Below are 15,512 nucleotides of genomic sequence, written 5' to 3' on the forward strand. Positions count from 1 at the left end.
GTAAAATGTTTCTGAGATATGTTTTTAATTCTTTATGATATTTTTATCTATAATTTTAAAGAAATAAGAGTAAAAATTTTGTTTTTATAACATTTGGATACTATTATTCTAGTAGCCACGTCAAATGCTGTAAAAATTGGCTAGAATTTTTGAAAAGGTTTATGTTGATCAATATATTCTCATATTAAAAGTAATATTAATTTAGAGATTCAAATCACTCTCCGACTCATCGAGGGATGTTAATCACATCGGCAAAAGGTAAGTGATTAACATCCCTTTTGTCCTATACTCAACGTTGATCTTAAATTGTTAAAAAAACAGCTTTAAATTTTAAGAAAGAATTTTTTCCCTATGTGAATGCAAAATAAAGAAAAAAGATCATCATTGGCAATTTTGTGTTTTAAAAGTTAAAATATCTTTGTTTGTTTTGAACAAATAAAAGTTTTTTTTGGATAAAATCCGTACAAAGTAACCTTCCTCTATGGTACAACTAATGTTGCATTTAGGATCGATGTAGGATTATGTTCTAGTGTCTAATGTAAGGAGTTGTTATAATGTGTGACTGAATTAAGGTCATTAGTAATAACACAGAAAAACGATAAATTTCAAGCTTTGTCCAACTGTGGCAAAAATTGTTGACAAAACTAACGGTTCAGATAAGTATATTACGATTTATGATAAATCATTTATCCTCTCATTAATTAAAAAATTATAATGCATCTGAAGTGTATTATAATTCTTTTTTTCAAAGGTAATTATGATCATCAGTTAATAATATTTATGATGTGTCCGAAAAACTATTATAGCAGACACACTAAAAATAAAAAAATATATTTATTTCGGTGGTAATATTAACACACTAAAAATAAAAATTTTTTATTTTTAGTGTGTTAATATTACCACCGATCCCATTGGTTTTAATAATCGAATTTATATTATAGCAGATGTAGAACGAAACATGGCATACACCTACAGTATCATGTGAATTTATTAGCCAATAGAAATCGGTCAGAGAGAATGCCAAAGTGTTACTATACCACTTACTCATAGTGTGAGGTCTTGGTGTGAGGCCCTGGGCTAGGATCAAAAACATTCTTTTAACCATATATCTAAACAAATACAAATCTTGATCTTTGCAATTAATTAAAAAATTAAGGAAACTATATTATAAAGGAAAAGGGAAAAAAAGAAAAATATTTTAATATTAAAACTACGCGGTTAAAAGGTAGAAAAATAAGTAAATTAAATTTTTTATATAAGACAAGACGTACAAAAACGGAAATGTTAGTTCAGGTGCAAGGTTCGATCAACACCAAACGAAAGACAGTGTCAAATTGTATTCGTAAACAATCGTCTTTCTCGGGAACCGATCTGGTCCAATTTCACCTGGTAACAGAAAGACCAATCTGGGACCGAGAAAGGGGATTAATGACCAATAAAGTAACTATTTGCGAGGCCAAAAGATATTTAAGCCCGGGCCTCAAGGTCACTTGTTCTTTGCCATGGCGTCCCGCGAGGCTATATCCCTCGCTGGGGTGTTTCCCGCAAGGTTCATCTTTGTCCTTTGCCAATGTATCCTCCTAAAATTATAGACCATTGAGAGAAACTTCGAAAATTCCGATCTGCATCCACCGGACATCGTTTCCTGTTCAAGAACTGGACTTAGAATGCAACATCCAGTCAGCGAATGGAAACCCCCTCACAAGAGGTGCTTAAGCAAACAATATTAATGCAGGTGTATAAATTTGTTATGATTTGAAGCGTCACAAAATCTGCTGCCACGTTATTACAATATATTTTATAACATCATTGTGCACATTTTTCTATGAATAGCGTCAGTGGTGATATTCAGCGGGTTCGCACAGGTTCGGCCGAACCCATTGGTAAAATTTTCAGTTTCCCGAACCTTGTTAAACACACGTAACATTTCTCAGTGGTTTTGTTTCTTTTAAAAAATATATTAAAATATACGTATTTTACTCTGTAACACTACTAAACTAGAGCCTTATACCCCGTTCGCACCGAGCATTTCAATCTAGATTGTGAGCAAGATCGGGGACTATGCCTTGGTGCGATCTCTCTCGACCGTTTCTATCTCGACTAAAACGAGGTTTAATCGCGATCGATTCAAGAGAGTTCTTGAAACTAGATCTAGTCATAAGAGAGATCCCACAATCTCACGCTCGTGAGATAATGCAAGATGGCTGTGGAACACGTGTCGGGCAATGGACAGCGAAATAAAAAAGATATTGTATTTCGAGAGACGATGACATCTGTCTATTATCAGCAGTGCCATTCGGGGCAAAAAATTTCTCTGCCTAAAAAAAAATGGTCGACAGCACTAATATACTATTGTTACCTGGTCTTCGCCCAGGGCCCCTTACGTTCCAAATACGCCACTGATTATTAGATATATCGCAAGAAAAGGTATTATATTTTTTTCTAGCCAAAACTTCCATTTTGTTTGTCGGTGATTGTTAGGAAAAATTTTCTGCTAGCGAACCCTTTGTTAAATATTTCGAATATCACCACTGATTATAGCGTGTTATAAAAGTGATACGGGTAAAAAATACCAAGCACATGTTTTGTTACAGGCTGTAAAACCGAATATAAAAGTCAAGCAAGTTAATTGAGGAACTTAAAGTAAAACAAATTTATTGGAAAAGTGGGCCAGAACTATTTCACCTAAAAATAAAGAATTAACAAGATGTTGTGTGTGGTTTGCACTTTAACGAAGGATTTGTTAGCGCATATTATAGATATGAAGTAAATGGAGAAACTATACTCCTCAAAAGTGAAATTGCAACACCACGAAGGAATGTGCGTAGCCACATGCAAATTGTAGGACGGGTAGAGATGATAGAGATATGCAAATGATTAAGTTTGAGTATGCATCGGGTCATATGATACCCAGTTAATGGGCTATAAAGACCAGCAGCCGGCTCAAGCCGCAAGCGTAGAAAATGCCTCGGAGACAACAGAGAGCCGAATACCACCAGTTAACGGCTAGGGAACGAGACCGTTTCCTGGAGCTGCGCGATCTCGGTTTGTTGATGTGCGCAGTTGCCACGCGAGACGGGCACGAGATAAGTACCATCCGGCGATGTGTGACACGATGGATGCTGGAACATCAGCGAAATGCTGAAAAGGAAGTGGATTGTACTGGCACATGACAGAGCACACAGACCGGCAGCTTCACCAAACAGTCATGTGCCAGTGCAATCCACTTCATTATACAAAAGAAACCAGCTTCATTTTTGAGGAGTGTAGTTTCTCCATTTACTTCATTACTCCCATTAGCCACGGCACATGACATCAGAAGCCACCTGTTGCCATCAACGGGTGCATACGTGTCCACCCAAACTATTGGCAACAGGTTGCATGAAGTCTGGCTGCACACAAGGCAACCAATAACGGGGGTACCACTAACCGTTTGACACAGGGCTACACGTCTGGCGTGGTGTAGTCGTCATCGCAACTGCACCACTAAACGGCTCGGGTATTGTTTACGGATGAATTTTACTTCTGTCTGTACAGGAATGACGGCCGTGGAAGAGTGTGGCGGAATCCCGGTCGGTGGCCCGGAAGGGTGTGGGGAACGCTACGTGCCGGTCATTTTCGACGAGCGTCACACCATCCCACACCGGGCATCATGGTTTGAAGAGGCATCATGTTCGATCAGCGAACAGCTCTGGTACACATTTCCGCTACTCTGACAGCGGATCACTTCATAACACAAATTGTGTGGCCTGTGGTTCTGCTACTGGTGAAAGTCACACCCGAAACAGTGTTCCAGCAAGACAATGCCTGACCACATATCGCACGGCGAACTCTCACCAGCCTGAACGGAATTTGCATCCTTCCCTAGCCGGCAGCATCGCCGGATTTCTCTCTCATCGAACACCTGTGGGATCTCGTCCGACGTGAGATGCACCTGGGACCGCCGCCACATACCGTTGACGACATGCGCGCCGCAGCGGACGCAGGCAAGGGATACCCCAGGAGACCATTAATCGCCTCGTTGATAGTATGCCTCGCCGTATAGCGCCTGTACAGCTGCCTGTTGGGACCATATTCTTTACTCAATAAATAGGTGTCTGTTGCATATCTTTGTTTATTCTTTTAATCATTCGTATATTAATGAAACTTTGTAACTATGTGAAAGAAATAGACAGCTGTCTAATGCCACTAACTAGATTGAAATTTTAAAAATTTGTGTACGATTTAGCAGAAAATCTAAAAATCTCTCATCAATTTTATAAAAAGAAGAGAATCGCAGGAAATTTTTTTTTTACAGTTTTAAGACGAAATATTCAGATGTTGTTCTAAGAACTTCGGAATTAAGAAGTAGGGTAATAAGAAATAATTCGATGCAAGTACTGTACAACACAAAGTAAATATTTACATATTTAGCCATGTGTTTTTTACACACGTGCGTGGAAAAACGTAGCGAAACCTGATTGATTGTTATTATTTTATTTAGACACCAATTGGCAATATAAAAATTTTAAACGTTATAATTGTTGAAACACGAGTTGACTTTGACAAAAGTTGAATCGATTTTCATGAAAATCTAGACCTGGCTGCTCTGTTTAATAGAGGGTATTGATTGTATACAAACAATTGACCATTGTGTATTTATTAATTTATCATTAGAATAATTTCTAAATCTCAAAAAAAGGGGAAAAACATGTTTAAATAGAATATAATAAGCATTTAAAACTTTGAATTCTGTTTTGTTCTCCTGGCCTACCAGGGATTGTTTTGTATAGCACTCAAGTTGTGGTTTCTAATTAGTATTTAATTATTCATTGTTCTTATAAATATTCTGATGCATTTATTCTGCGTTATACGCATTTTGCCTAATGATTTACTACTTAAAGAATATACAGTTATAAAACTTCTTTTCCTGTATCAATAAACATTAATAAAAGCGTTAGAACGGCTATATCTTAAAACAGGGTTTTTAACCTTTTTGTTCCATGGACCCCTTTTCCAGTCAGATGAAGGTCATGGACACCCTTCTCGGAATAATGTTTTTAAAGGTATAAAATAAAATTGCAAAAGAAACCAGTTATATAGAAATATATTTATTAAAATAAAACAAACATGATATAGTAATATACCTTGTATGTGGTTCTTTCTTAACACAATAATTAACGATACAATACATTTAAAATATAGGAAAGTTAAAGATGATTTTTACTCTTCCAAGCCAAGAACTCCCAAGGGGTCAGTGGACTCCCGATTAAGAACCCGTCTTGAGAGACATCAGTCCGCTTGTTTCTAATTTTAGTGAGATTAGTAACGGACTGGTGTTTATATTTAATAAATAACGCTAGTAAGCTGCCACTTTACCGGAAGTATTTTTGCGCCTTCTCGAGCCGAACACGCCCAATGGCAACTTGCGCCAATATAGTCTATAGGTTACTCCAAGATAATATTATAGTGAATTAATGGAAAGCTAGTTAGAGTAGTTGAAACTAAACATGTAGTTACTTAGCAGTTTATTAATTACAAAATAAGGACGACAATTGTAATTAGTAGGTAACTATATCGAGAGTAGTTAACTGTTGCCCATCTCTACTAATAAAGAAAATCTCCCACTTTAACTTGAGGTATCGCCAGAGTGGGGGAAAAGTCCAATCACTGGAAATGCAAACAAAACAAGAAATTCATTAAAATATTTGTCGCAGTGAAGACGCAATGTGTAATCTATGCCCCAAAAAAGAAGCATAAATTACCCATTGCAGCTCAAAATGTATTCTGCAATGATTAATTTTTACCCCCAAAATGAGAACGTACAAATTGATGACTCCATCAATCCAAGATTCGGCTAGCCGCAATGCGTGTAGCTGTAGCTTAATAATAAGGGACAAAACTCAATATATCCGGATCAAATTATCCATGAAAATTTCTGAGGATTCGGCTTGGACTCAAATTCGAGTTCCTCAGAGCGGCAAACTTGACACGTTTACATCTTCAACCGTCTTTTTTAAAAAATAGTTCTTATTTTATATGTTGAATTACAGAAAACTTGTAGTAAAATGTAATTAATAAGGAATAATCGAAAACTATACTAGAAGATAATAATTTTACATTTAAAAATTTTTAATGAAAATAAAATTTAAATGCATATTAATATTTTAAATTTAATTTTATAAATATTGTTATTTTCTTTTAACTGTAAACAGCACGTAACAACAACAAAAAATTGTTTTAGGATGTATTATTTAGTATTTGCAACGCCCCTAGTAGCGAGTATAAGCATTAACAATAACAACAGATTCGAAAATGGAATCAGAGGAAGGCTTTAACGAAGGGAAAGGTATAGTGATTAATAAATGTTTATAATTAAAGGTTATTTACGTTTATAACAAATTTTATATAACGTTTTTAGTGAAGTATGAACAAAACAAATTGAAGAAAAGAAGTAGCATTATAGATCAGCAGATAGAATGCAACATTGATGATAAATCACCTATCATTCAAGTGTTCCAGAACTTTCAACAGGAATTAGATAAGAGATATGACAAGTATGAAAGACTTGTTAAATGCAGCAGAGATATTACTATTGAAAGCAAGAGAATTATTTTTTTATTGCATAGAATTACAGGGTAAGTATTGTTTTACCACTTCCTGTTATATGATCAAGAATTGGACTGTTTATTTTGAAAGAGGTGTAAGTCCATTTTTTTCTCCTTTCGAGATATTTAAACATTTGCGTTTTAGTTGATTCAAAAATATAAATAAAGTATACTAAGTTTGACAATGTTTCTATGACTTTGGAAATATGTAAGTTGATTGCATAAAGACTTCTATGTGAATTTAACTAAACTAATATATTCTTTCTGGGCCATAAATGGACTTACACCACTTTCATAATTATTGAACTGTAAAATTCATTAAATTTCTATTATGTAAAACTCAATTTCACTTGAAACACATTATGTTTTATTCTGATTTTGTTTATATATAATAACAAGTAATAAAATAGTGTTGTTTATTCTGAATATTAAAAATATTTACTTATCGTTAAACTATTTTATAAGTTTATCATTATTATGAGCTTACCATTAGACACTGCTTTTCATTTAGGTTCATTACATGGATTTTTTTTCCATTTCATCAAATTGTACATTTGTTGATAAAATTCATAGTTTTATTCCTCTGTTGTAAAGGGCTGTCCATAAATGATGTCCACACTGGAAGCGACTTGTCTTAAGAGAGGGTTAACCCCCTCCCTTAAGACAAGTCTGATAAGGGGGGTTGAGCATTAGTGGACATCCATTTATTTCATTAAATTTTATACAGTTTATGCATTTTATTATATTTATTTCAAAGTTTCTTGTATGTTTCATTTCCACTTATGGTATCTATCATTCATAAAGTGATGAAGGTTTTAATGGGGTTGCATTATGTTGGACATCCAAATGGGAAGGGTTACAAAAACTTGGACAAACTGGGACAAGAGGGGGGGAGTAAAAGTTCAAGGAAAATGCAGATGTAGGGGATACTATAGATTACCAGCTATGGAATTTCGGGACTTTGAGTATATATCTGAACTGAGGGGACTGAGATGAGTTCAACGATACCCTACTTTTGGACCAGAGACGAAAAATAAGAAAGTTATCATACTTTTTTCTGGCGATTGCACGATGATCGGGAGTCATGTCACTCTCTCTGCTAAGCCTATCGTGTGTTTAACAGGCAGTCCAGCAAGTCGGTCATATATATCTTCAACAGAGGCAGAGGCTGATCCACGAGCACACTGATCATCTGCAGTTGGAGTTAAGTCCTTTTCGCACACCCTCGTGCTCCTCGACCTCGGGGCCTATAGCCCCTCAGCTGCCAACATGCTTTCTATCTCTCGTGGTCGGCTAGTACTATGCGTCGCTATCATGGCTTGTCCAACAAACCTAACCTATCCCTCTGGGAGATGACCATCACTGCTAGGTGGTGGAAAAATCTGAAATGGCATGGAATGCACTGCGAAAGGCAAGAAATTGTAAATATTATAACTTTCTTATTTTTGGTCTCCGGTCCAAAAGTAGAGTATCATTGAACTCAACTTGGTCCCCTGAGTTCAAATATATACTCAAAGTCCCGAAATTCCATAGGTGGTAATCTATAGTACAGCCGTTTATTAATTAAATTGTATACATCTATTTACGTGTGCATTATTACCGATCTAAAATGCATTTTGGGTTTTATAATGACCCCTCTTCATTTTGGTAATTTAAACATTAGATGTATAACAATCTATTAAAAATAGAACAGGTATATAACAAGCACAGTTAAGAATTAAAAACAAATTGTAAACACGCACAATGTTGTTTTAAAAAAAAGGGAAACAGTTTCTTAACTTTTCTAATCATAATTTCAACCATTTGTTTCTTTTTCATTATTTTGATGTATCATCCAAAAATTTTAACTTCTAGTAATCACATTTATTCCTTTACATTAACTATTCAGTGCCGGGTGTGAAACTATCACTCATAGTTTCAGTGATAATCCCTGAAAGTTTAATTGTGTAGTAAAACAAAAAATTATAATAGATATTTTCAGATGAATAACATCAAGAGAATTGTACAGAAAGTAAGATTAAATAAATTGTTTAATTTTAAACATTAAAGCAAACTTGGAAAAAATTTAAATGGTCAAGCAGCGTGATAAATGTACAAAATATAAATTCATGTGTTTTGTAAAACAAAATAAGTAAGAATAACTCCATAATAATTTATTTATAAATAAACAAATAATGGTATAAAAATATAACAGTTATTTTAAGTGACAAGATGAAAGTTTAAAATGTATGCAGAAATTAATAATTAATTGCATGCATCTATCTTATAAGAATGATTTTAGTGTTAGGAGAAATTTATTTTAAGATAATATAGTGATTACAGATTTGAACAAAAATAAATAAATAAATAAAATTAATTGTGTGATTAACTGAAATTGTATTAAATTCTTATTTAAAGATTTTAAAATTTATATATGATAAATTCTCATTACTTTATATGTAAATGAATTTAATATGCTTTGAAATTCCATAATGTCTTATATTTTTATTAATGTAACTGTAAACATACCTTAATGGAATTTATGTAATTATAATTGCTTTATAAAATTTGTTTATATTCTAATGAAAACTAACTTAATAATGTATATTTTTTATATAAGGGATAAGGAACAGATTCTTCAGGAGAGTGAAAAACGGCTCAAACAGTTACGGAGGAGTACATTAAGAACTGTTGCTAAAGAGTTAGAAAATGAAGATTTATATTTTTACTTAAGGGCATATTCACCTGGTAAATTATTTTAATTCATATCATTTATTTAATATATAAACTAATATATTTTTTAAATATATATATTGATATATTTATACAAACATTTAACTTAAAAACTTTAAGAAACATACTCAAAACAATAAAATATTGCTGCTGAAATTTCAACTAACATTTTCCTAATTTGTATTAAATTAAAATTTATTGCAGAGAATTAGTGTGTTTTGTTTTATTTATTTATTATTATTATGTGATGGTGGATTGTATCCTACATGACATATATACTGGTGTTTAGTGCTATGCCAGACAAAAGTCAAGGCCATAACTACAGAAAACAAATGTTTTGCTTACATATTGTTTATGTATGTATTTGTTTAAGAATTTCCTGACTATATGACATGTACTGTACTTAGTATGGCAGCCTTCTGTAGTGTGATGTATGTACTGTTGTGAAGCCCCAATATTTTGAGACTTTTCATGTAGTATATGTAGTATGATGTCTGTTCAAGTAGGGATTACTGGCACAATAAGTACTTTCTCTATTCTCTGCACTTTATTTCATGGGCAAGTTTTGAATATTTAATAATTTTTTTGGTATATGTATTTTATATTTTGTAGTTGTCTGGTACAGCTATGTCTATGATGTATGATCTGTTGTGATGGATTGTTTTGTCTGTGATAAAATTTGTCTTTAATAAAATTATGATATCATTTGCAAGAGTAAACAGTTCATACTTAAAGTCTGTCTATGAAAATAATCGATTTGAGAGCAATGTCATATGTGATGTTGCTTCAGTTAACTAATCAGCACATTCCCTGAAGTTGTCAGCACTTTTTGCTTAATATGTCAGGCAAAGTGCAAATTTTATTTTATTTTCTCTCACTAGATGGCAGAACAACTTTTCTATTAATTGTGTTAATTTTTTATAGCATGCATTAACTTGAAAGAAATATGCATTTAAAAACTACTATAGCAAACTTCCTTATATTCCAATATCAGAATGCAAAGCTTTTGTAACACTGTTTATAATGACAGTGACATGTTTAACAAATGAGGAAGGAACCGGAAGTAACTTGCCACAACTAAGTGATCAATGGCTGATACCCAAATTGGTTCTTTCCGTGACAGACTGTAGTTTTTATCAGGGCTTTTGTAGGAATAGGAAGTTTTGCCCTAATGCCAATGGGTGTAAAGTAAACCATGAAATTCAAATATAATATACTAATGTTGTGGTCATTAATGGGTGAAAGAGATCATCAGCGGAAGTTGGTCAGCCTGTTTTCAGTAAAACGTATGCCAGTGTTTTTCAACCTTTTTTATCTCACAGTACACTTGAACCTATAATTAAATTTCCACAGCACACTTAAATTATAATGATTAAAAAAGAGTAAAAAGAAAGATTGTATTTTCCATAAATTATTTATTGACACAAAACAATTTATTGAAATTTCTAATAAATAGATGATAATTAAAATTCTTAAAAAATCTAATTTATTTTTCAGTTTATTATAATTGAACATTTAATAAAATATCTGATCTAATAAAAGCAATTAAGTCTTAATTTTCATTTAAAAATGGCATGGTAATTAATTGCCTTTAGAAACTTGCCCAATGTCCTAGTATTTTTAAGTTAAAATAATTTGAAATAAATATTGATAATTATAGATACATTTTTAATTTAAAGAAAATTTTATTTCAAATGAAATAAACCAGTGTTATGCATATATAATTTTGCTTATGAATATACATTTTTACTACATTATGTACATGGGGAGTCCGATATTGAAGGTACAGGCCAAAATTACACTAATATTTATAATTAAAGAAAATATTTAATACATTCCACAAAAACTACATACTTTTGTTTATTTCTCAACATAATTTCTGTAAATGTTGAGACATTTATCCCAGCGTGACAGTAGTTTGAACATCCCTTCATGGTACTGTTGCTTGTCAAATTGCTTGAAGTAGTCCAGAATAGTATCTTCCAATTCCTCCTGATCTGCAAAGCGTTTCCTTGTCAAAAATTTCTTTAAAGGTCTGAATAAATGAAAATCCAATAGGGGGCTAAATTTGGACTATACGGAGGATGTTGCAGGACCTCCCAATTCTGCTATACCAACCACAGTTTGGTTTGATTTGATGTGTGGATTATAGTTCAGATTTAGCCCCCTCAGATTTTCATTTATTTGGACCTTTAAAGAAATTTTTGGCGAGGAAATGCTTTGCAGATCAAGAGGAATTGGAAGATACTGTTCTGGACTACTTCAAGCAACTTTACAAGCAACAGTACCATGAAGGGATGTTCAAACTACTGTCATGCTGGGATAAATGTCTCAATGTTTACGGCAATTATGTTGAGAAATAAACAAAAGTATGTTAGTTTTTGTGGAATGTATTAATTATTTTCTTTAATTATAAATGTTAATGTAATTTTGGCCTGTCCCTTTAATATTGGACTCCCCTTGTATACGTTTATTTATTACAACAATGAAAAACTTGTATAATCAATTTAAAGAGGTTTTAATTTTGACATGTACACTTATTGTTCTTTGTGCTTCTTTCGAAACTAGTTTATTTAATAAACATCAAAAATTTTCTTTGCATGCCTACAATCTCTTGCAGCACACCAGTTGAAAATTGCTATTGAGTGTATTATCATTGCCATTTTCACCTGTGTCAGATTGTCAGTAAATTCCTAATATTTCTATCGAGGTAAAATTGTTTTTGGTCAGATCTATTATAAATACATATTTTTTTTCCACACATATATTTCTATGTGAGTATATTACCTTTATCCCAAACAAAGCCAGGTATCTCAGATAAACTTAGTTATATGTAAAATAGAGAAGTTTTAATTTAATAGTATGAATTGTTTGCTATTTCATTTATAGTTTGAAAAATAAATATTTCTCAGTATCATATTAATGTTTTTCAATAATTTTTAGGGTTGCAAGAATATGTTGAAGCTGTTACGTTTTATAATTACATCAAGAATGAAAGATTACTTGGACTGGAAGAAATTCAGTCTGATTTAACTTATGATGAAGAGACAGAGGTAACTGAAATATTTTTGGTAATATTATTTTTTTGAGATTAAAAAAACATTATTATTATTTAACAGACAATTGATGGAAATCATGAAATAAAAAGATTGAAATTGGTATTAGTTTTGCCACCATTAGAATATATATTAGGAGTTGCAGATTTAACTGGGGAACTGATGAGAAAATGCATAAATTCAGTAGGACAAGGAAATCTTGAGGAACCTTTTAAATTATGTGCCTTTTTGCAAAATATTCACAATGCCTTTGGAATATTAGGAAATATTCCGGGACGAGAAATAAGTCGAAAGATTTTCGTTTTGAAACAAAGTATGAAAAAAGTTGAAAATGCTTGTTACACAATCCAGGTTCGTGGAAGTGAGATTCCAAAGTTTATGCTTAAAGATGTTTTCAACTCTGAAACTGCTACAGAGCAAACGTTTGATTAAGAAGTTTATCGTTCATGAAATATGAATTCCATTACTTTGTGTTTTATTTATTTTTAATTGTTTTACACCAGCTATTAGCTGTTCTTGATATCTGAATATATTAATAATATTGTATTGTAGTATGAGTAAAGTTTAAATGAAAACTATGGAAAATTTTTCTTTTTTAAAGATTTTTAAAAATCCTTTGTTTTTTATTAGTGAGAAATTGTATCATAATTAAGTTATTTTTAAGTTTTAACAGTTATTTGGGCTGCAATTTTGAAATTGCAGACCTATATATACTCGCTGTTGTATGTCTATTAGGGAATTCGATCCCGGCCCTTATTTCTAATTCCAGGATTTCGGGATTATACTTAGTCGATCCCGGGATTATTTCGGTATTGAGGTTTAATAAAAAATAAAAATTAAGAAAATCTTACAGAAATCAGCTCTTTAATCAACAAATCAAAATTTAGACAAAAATCAACGTATTTTACGGTATACACCTACCTAATCTAATCACTCTAACTAATCAGACTTAGAGTCAGACTAACCAGAGTTAAAATCGCTCAGTCTTCATGTTAAAGTTATTCTTTTTCAAGCATCAGTGAGATCTCTTTAAACTTACATAAATTGAAAAACCTTTATGTAACAAACTATGCAAATAAATGTTGAAAATTAACAAAAATCTCTCTTAACATCGACTAAATAGACAACTTTCGTGTAACAACCTAGTAAGTAGGTAGTAAAGTAAGTTTCTTAGCAAAAAGTATTTAAAAATAATATTAATCAGTTACATTTTTCTTAAATATAAAGAAAACTAATCTAATAGGAACATTCTAATTTGAATTGCGAAAATATGATCTGAGAAATAACACATCCAGTGTCTCATCACCAAGTCTGCTTCTCAATTTGTTGCACATATATATATATATATATGTATGCTGTTGTGCATATATGCTCTGTCACACATATATACACACATGTGACAGAGCTGTGGACTGGTGTGTTTATGTTATCTAGCATTGATGAGCATCTGTACATCAATGCTAGATAACATAAACACACCTGACATGTGTTATAATTTTGTTTAATCGACTACAGAGTGTATTTGATCCTTAGAAGCTCTAAATTTTAATATAGATGCGTTCTTGAGCATATTAATGTTCATTATTCAATTTAAATTAGATGCAACAACCAGAGGCTGGTGGGAGCGCTCACTTAAGGGTGATGATATTCCTCCATTGAATGACTTATTAGAATTTTTAAAGGGTCATGTTAGAACTCTACAGCCAACCAAAAGTGCTCTCGACTGCACCAGAAAATCAATTGGCGCCCGCGAAAATTCAAAAATACAAAAATGAAGTATATTACCAGGTAACCCAGTGAGAACTGCTTGTCTATCATTTTAGTTCAAAATACAAGAAGTTTTATATTAAAATGATAGGCAAGCAATTCTGTTAAGAGCACTGAATGTTTTGCTTCATGCAGTCTATTTTGCAAATTTTTAAAAATGATGTCAATCCCGAAAATCTCGGGATCAGAAAAACTTAATTCCGAAAATTTTGGGACTAAAAAGTGGTCGGGATTCAGGGATCAAATCCTCTGTCTATCCATCATTAATCTCAAGAACAGAGTTAGATAGTTGAAAATCGAGACCAGATATGGAAAGCTTACAGGCTGAAGGTCCTGATTTATATATGAACTTTCGGTCCAGACCAGAAGTCACATGATTTCAATTTAAAATTTTTTCCAGTACGGAGTTATATAGATGACTGGCATGACGCAATTGTTATCAGGAGAAGCATGATTTACAGGGGCAAGACTACTGTAGGGACTGGAGACTCCTATTAACTATGGGTACGTTCATAAAGTCAAACGAGTTAAACACATTACTAATGAGTCGGTCATAAAGTACAAATTCCATTCAGTGTGCATGCTTAATGTCGATGATGTTTCAAATGAAACTTTAACGAAATTTACGAAGGAAAGAGTTAGTTTACTTCATTAAGAAAATGGCACTTGGCAATATCGATGTTTCTAAATCTACTGAAGTGTTTAAATTTTGGATTAAAAAATAAAATGATAGATTGCTTCAGGTGGACAGTTATTTCTAAGGAAAATATTTCAGATAAGACTGCACTAGCAACATTCATATCTTCGATTTTAGGAACAACTATCTTGTTGTAAACAAATTGGTCAAAATGTCTAGCAAAAGTAAGAATAACAATCACATCATTCTCATTTAACTCATTCGACTCTATGAACTTACCCTATATACAGTATAAACTTCTGATCTGAACTGGAAATCACATGATTCTTTTAAATTAAAAAATGATTAAAAATTGCAATCCGGCATTGTGAAGATGTCACAATAAATGCTTGTTTGAGTATATATGTTACAGTAAAAGCCCGTTTTTAGTTAAAATGTATTTTAACTAGTTGAAACTAGTTTTTACTGGATGTCATTGTTATAACTAGAATTTACTGCTAGTCAAAAATGAATTTGAGTTAAAACTAGTTTTAACTAGACAAAACGGGTTTTAACAAAATGGCTTAGTAAGAACTGTTTTGACTAAGGTCATTCAGCTAACACGTTCCTATAGTATGATGAATTTCATATCGCTTTAACCCTTTTCCCCGACATCTTGTTTATGTTTATTTTGCAATCCCTCCTAAGGCAATATAGGTCAGTCAGGCGATATTATTTTAAAAGTTCACCAAAAATCAAATTATCATTATATCT

General features: G+C 32.4%; 1 protein-coding gene across 1 annotated transcript; it reads left to right on the forward strand.

Moving 5' to 3' along the window:
* Nucleotides 1-6,200: 6,200 nt before the first annotated feature.
* Nucleotides 6,201-12,930, forward strand: Trax (Translin associated factor X). Its single transcript, XM_067278840.1, has 5 exons — nucleotides 6,201-6,328; nucleotides 6,401-6,617; nucleotides 9,187-9,314; nucleotides 12,243-12,352; nucleotides 12,419-12,930. Exons 1-5 carry the CDS (start codon nucleotides 6,295-6,297, stop codon nucleotides 12,785-12,787), a joined length of 858 nt encoding a protein of 285 aa, XP_067134941.1. The 5' UTR covers nucleotides 6,201-6,294; the 3' UTR covers nucleotides 12,788-12,930.
* The last annotated feature ends 2,582 nt before the right edge of the window (nucleotides 12,931-15,512 follow it).

This window comes from Centruroides vittatus, unplaced genomic scaffold, assembly GCF_030686945.1.
Source record: "Centruroides vittatus isolate TY-2023 unplaced genomic scaffold, ASM3068694v2 contig_824, whole genome shotgun sequence".
NCBI lineage: Eukaryota > Metazoa > Arthropoda > Arachnida > Scorpiones > Buthidae > Centruroides > Centruroides vittatus.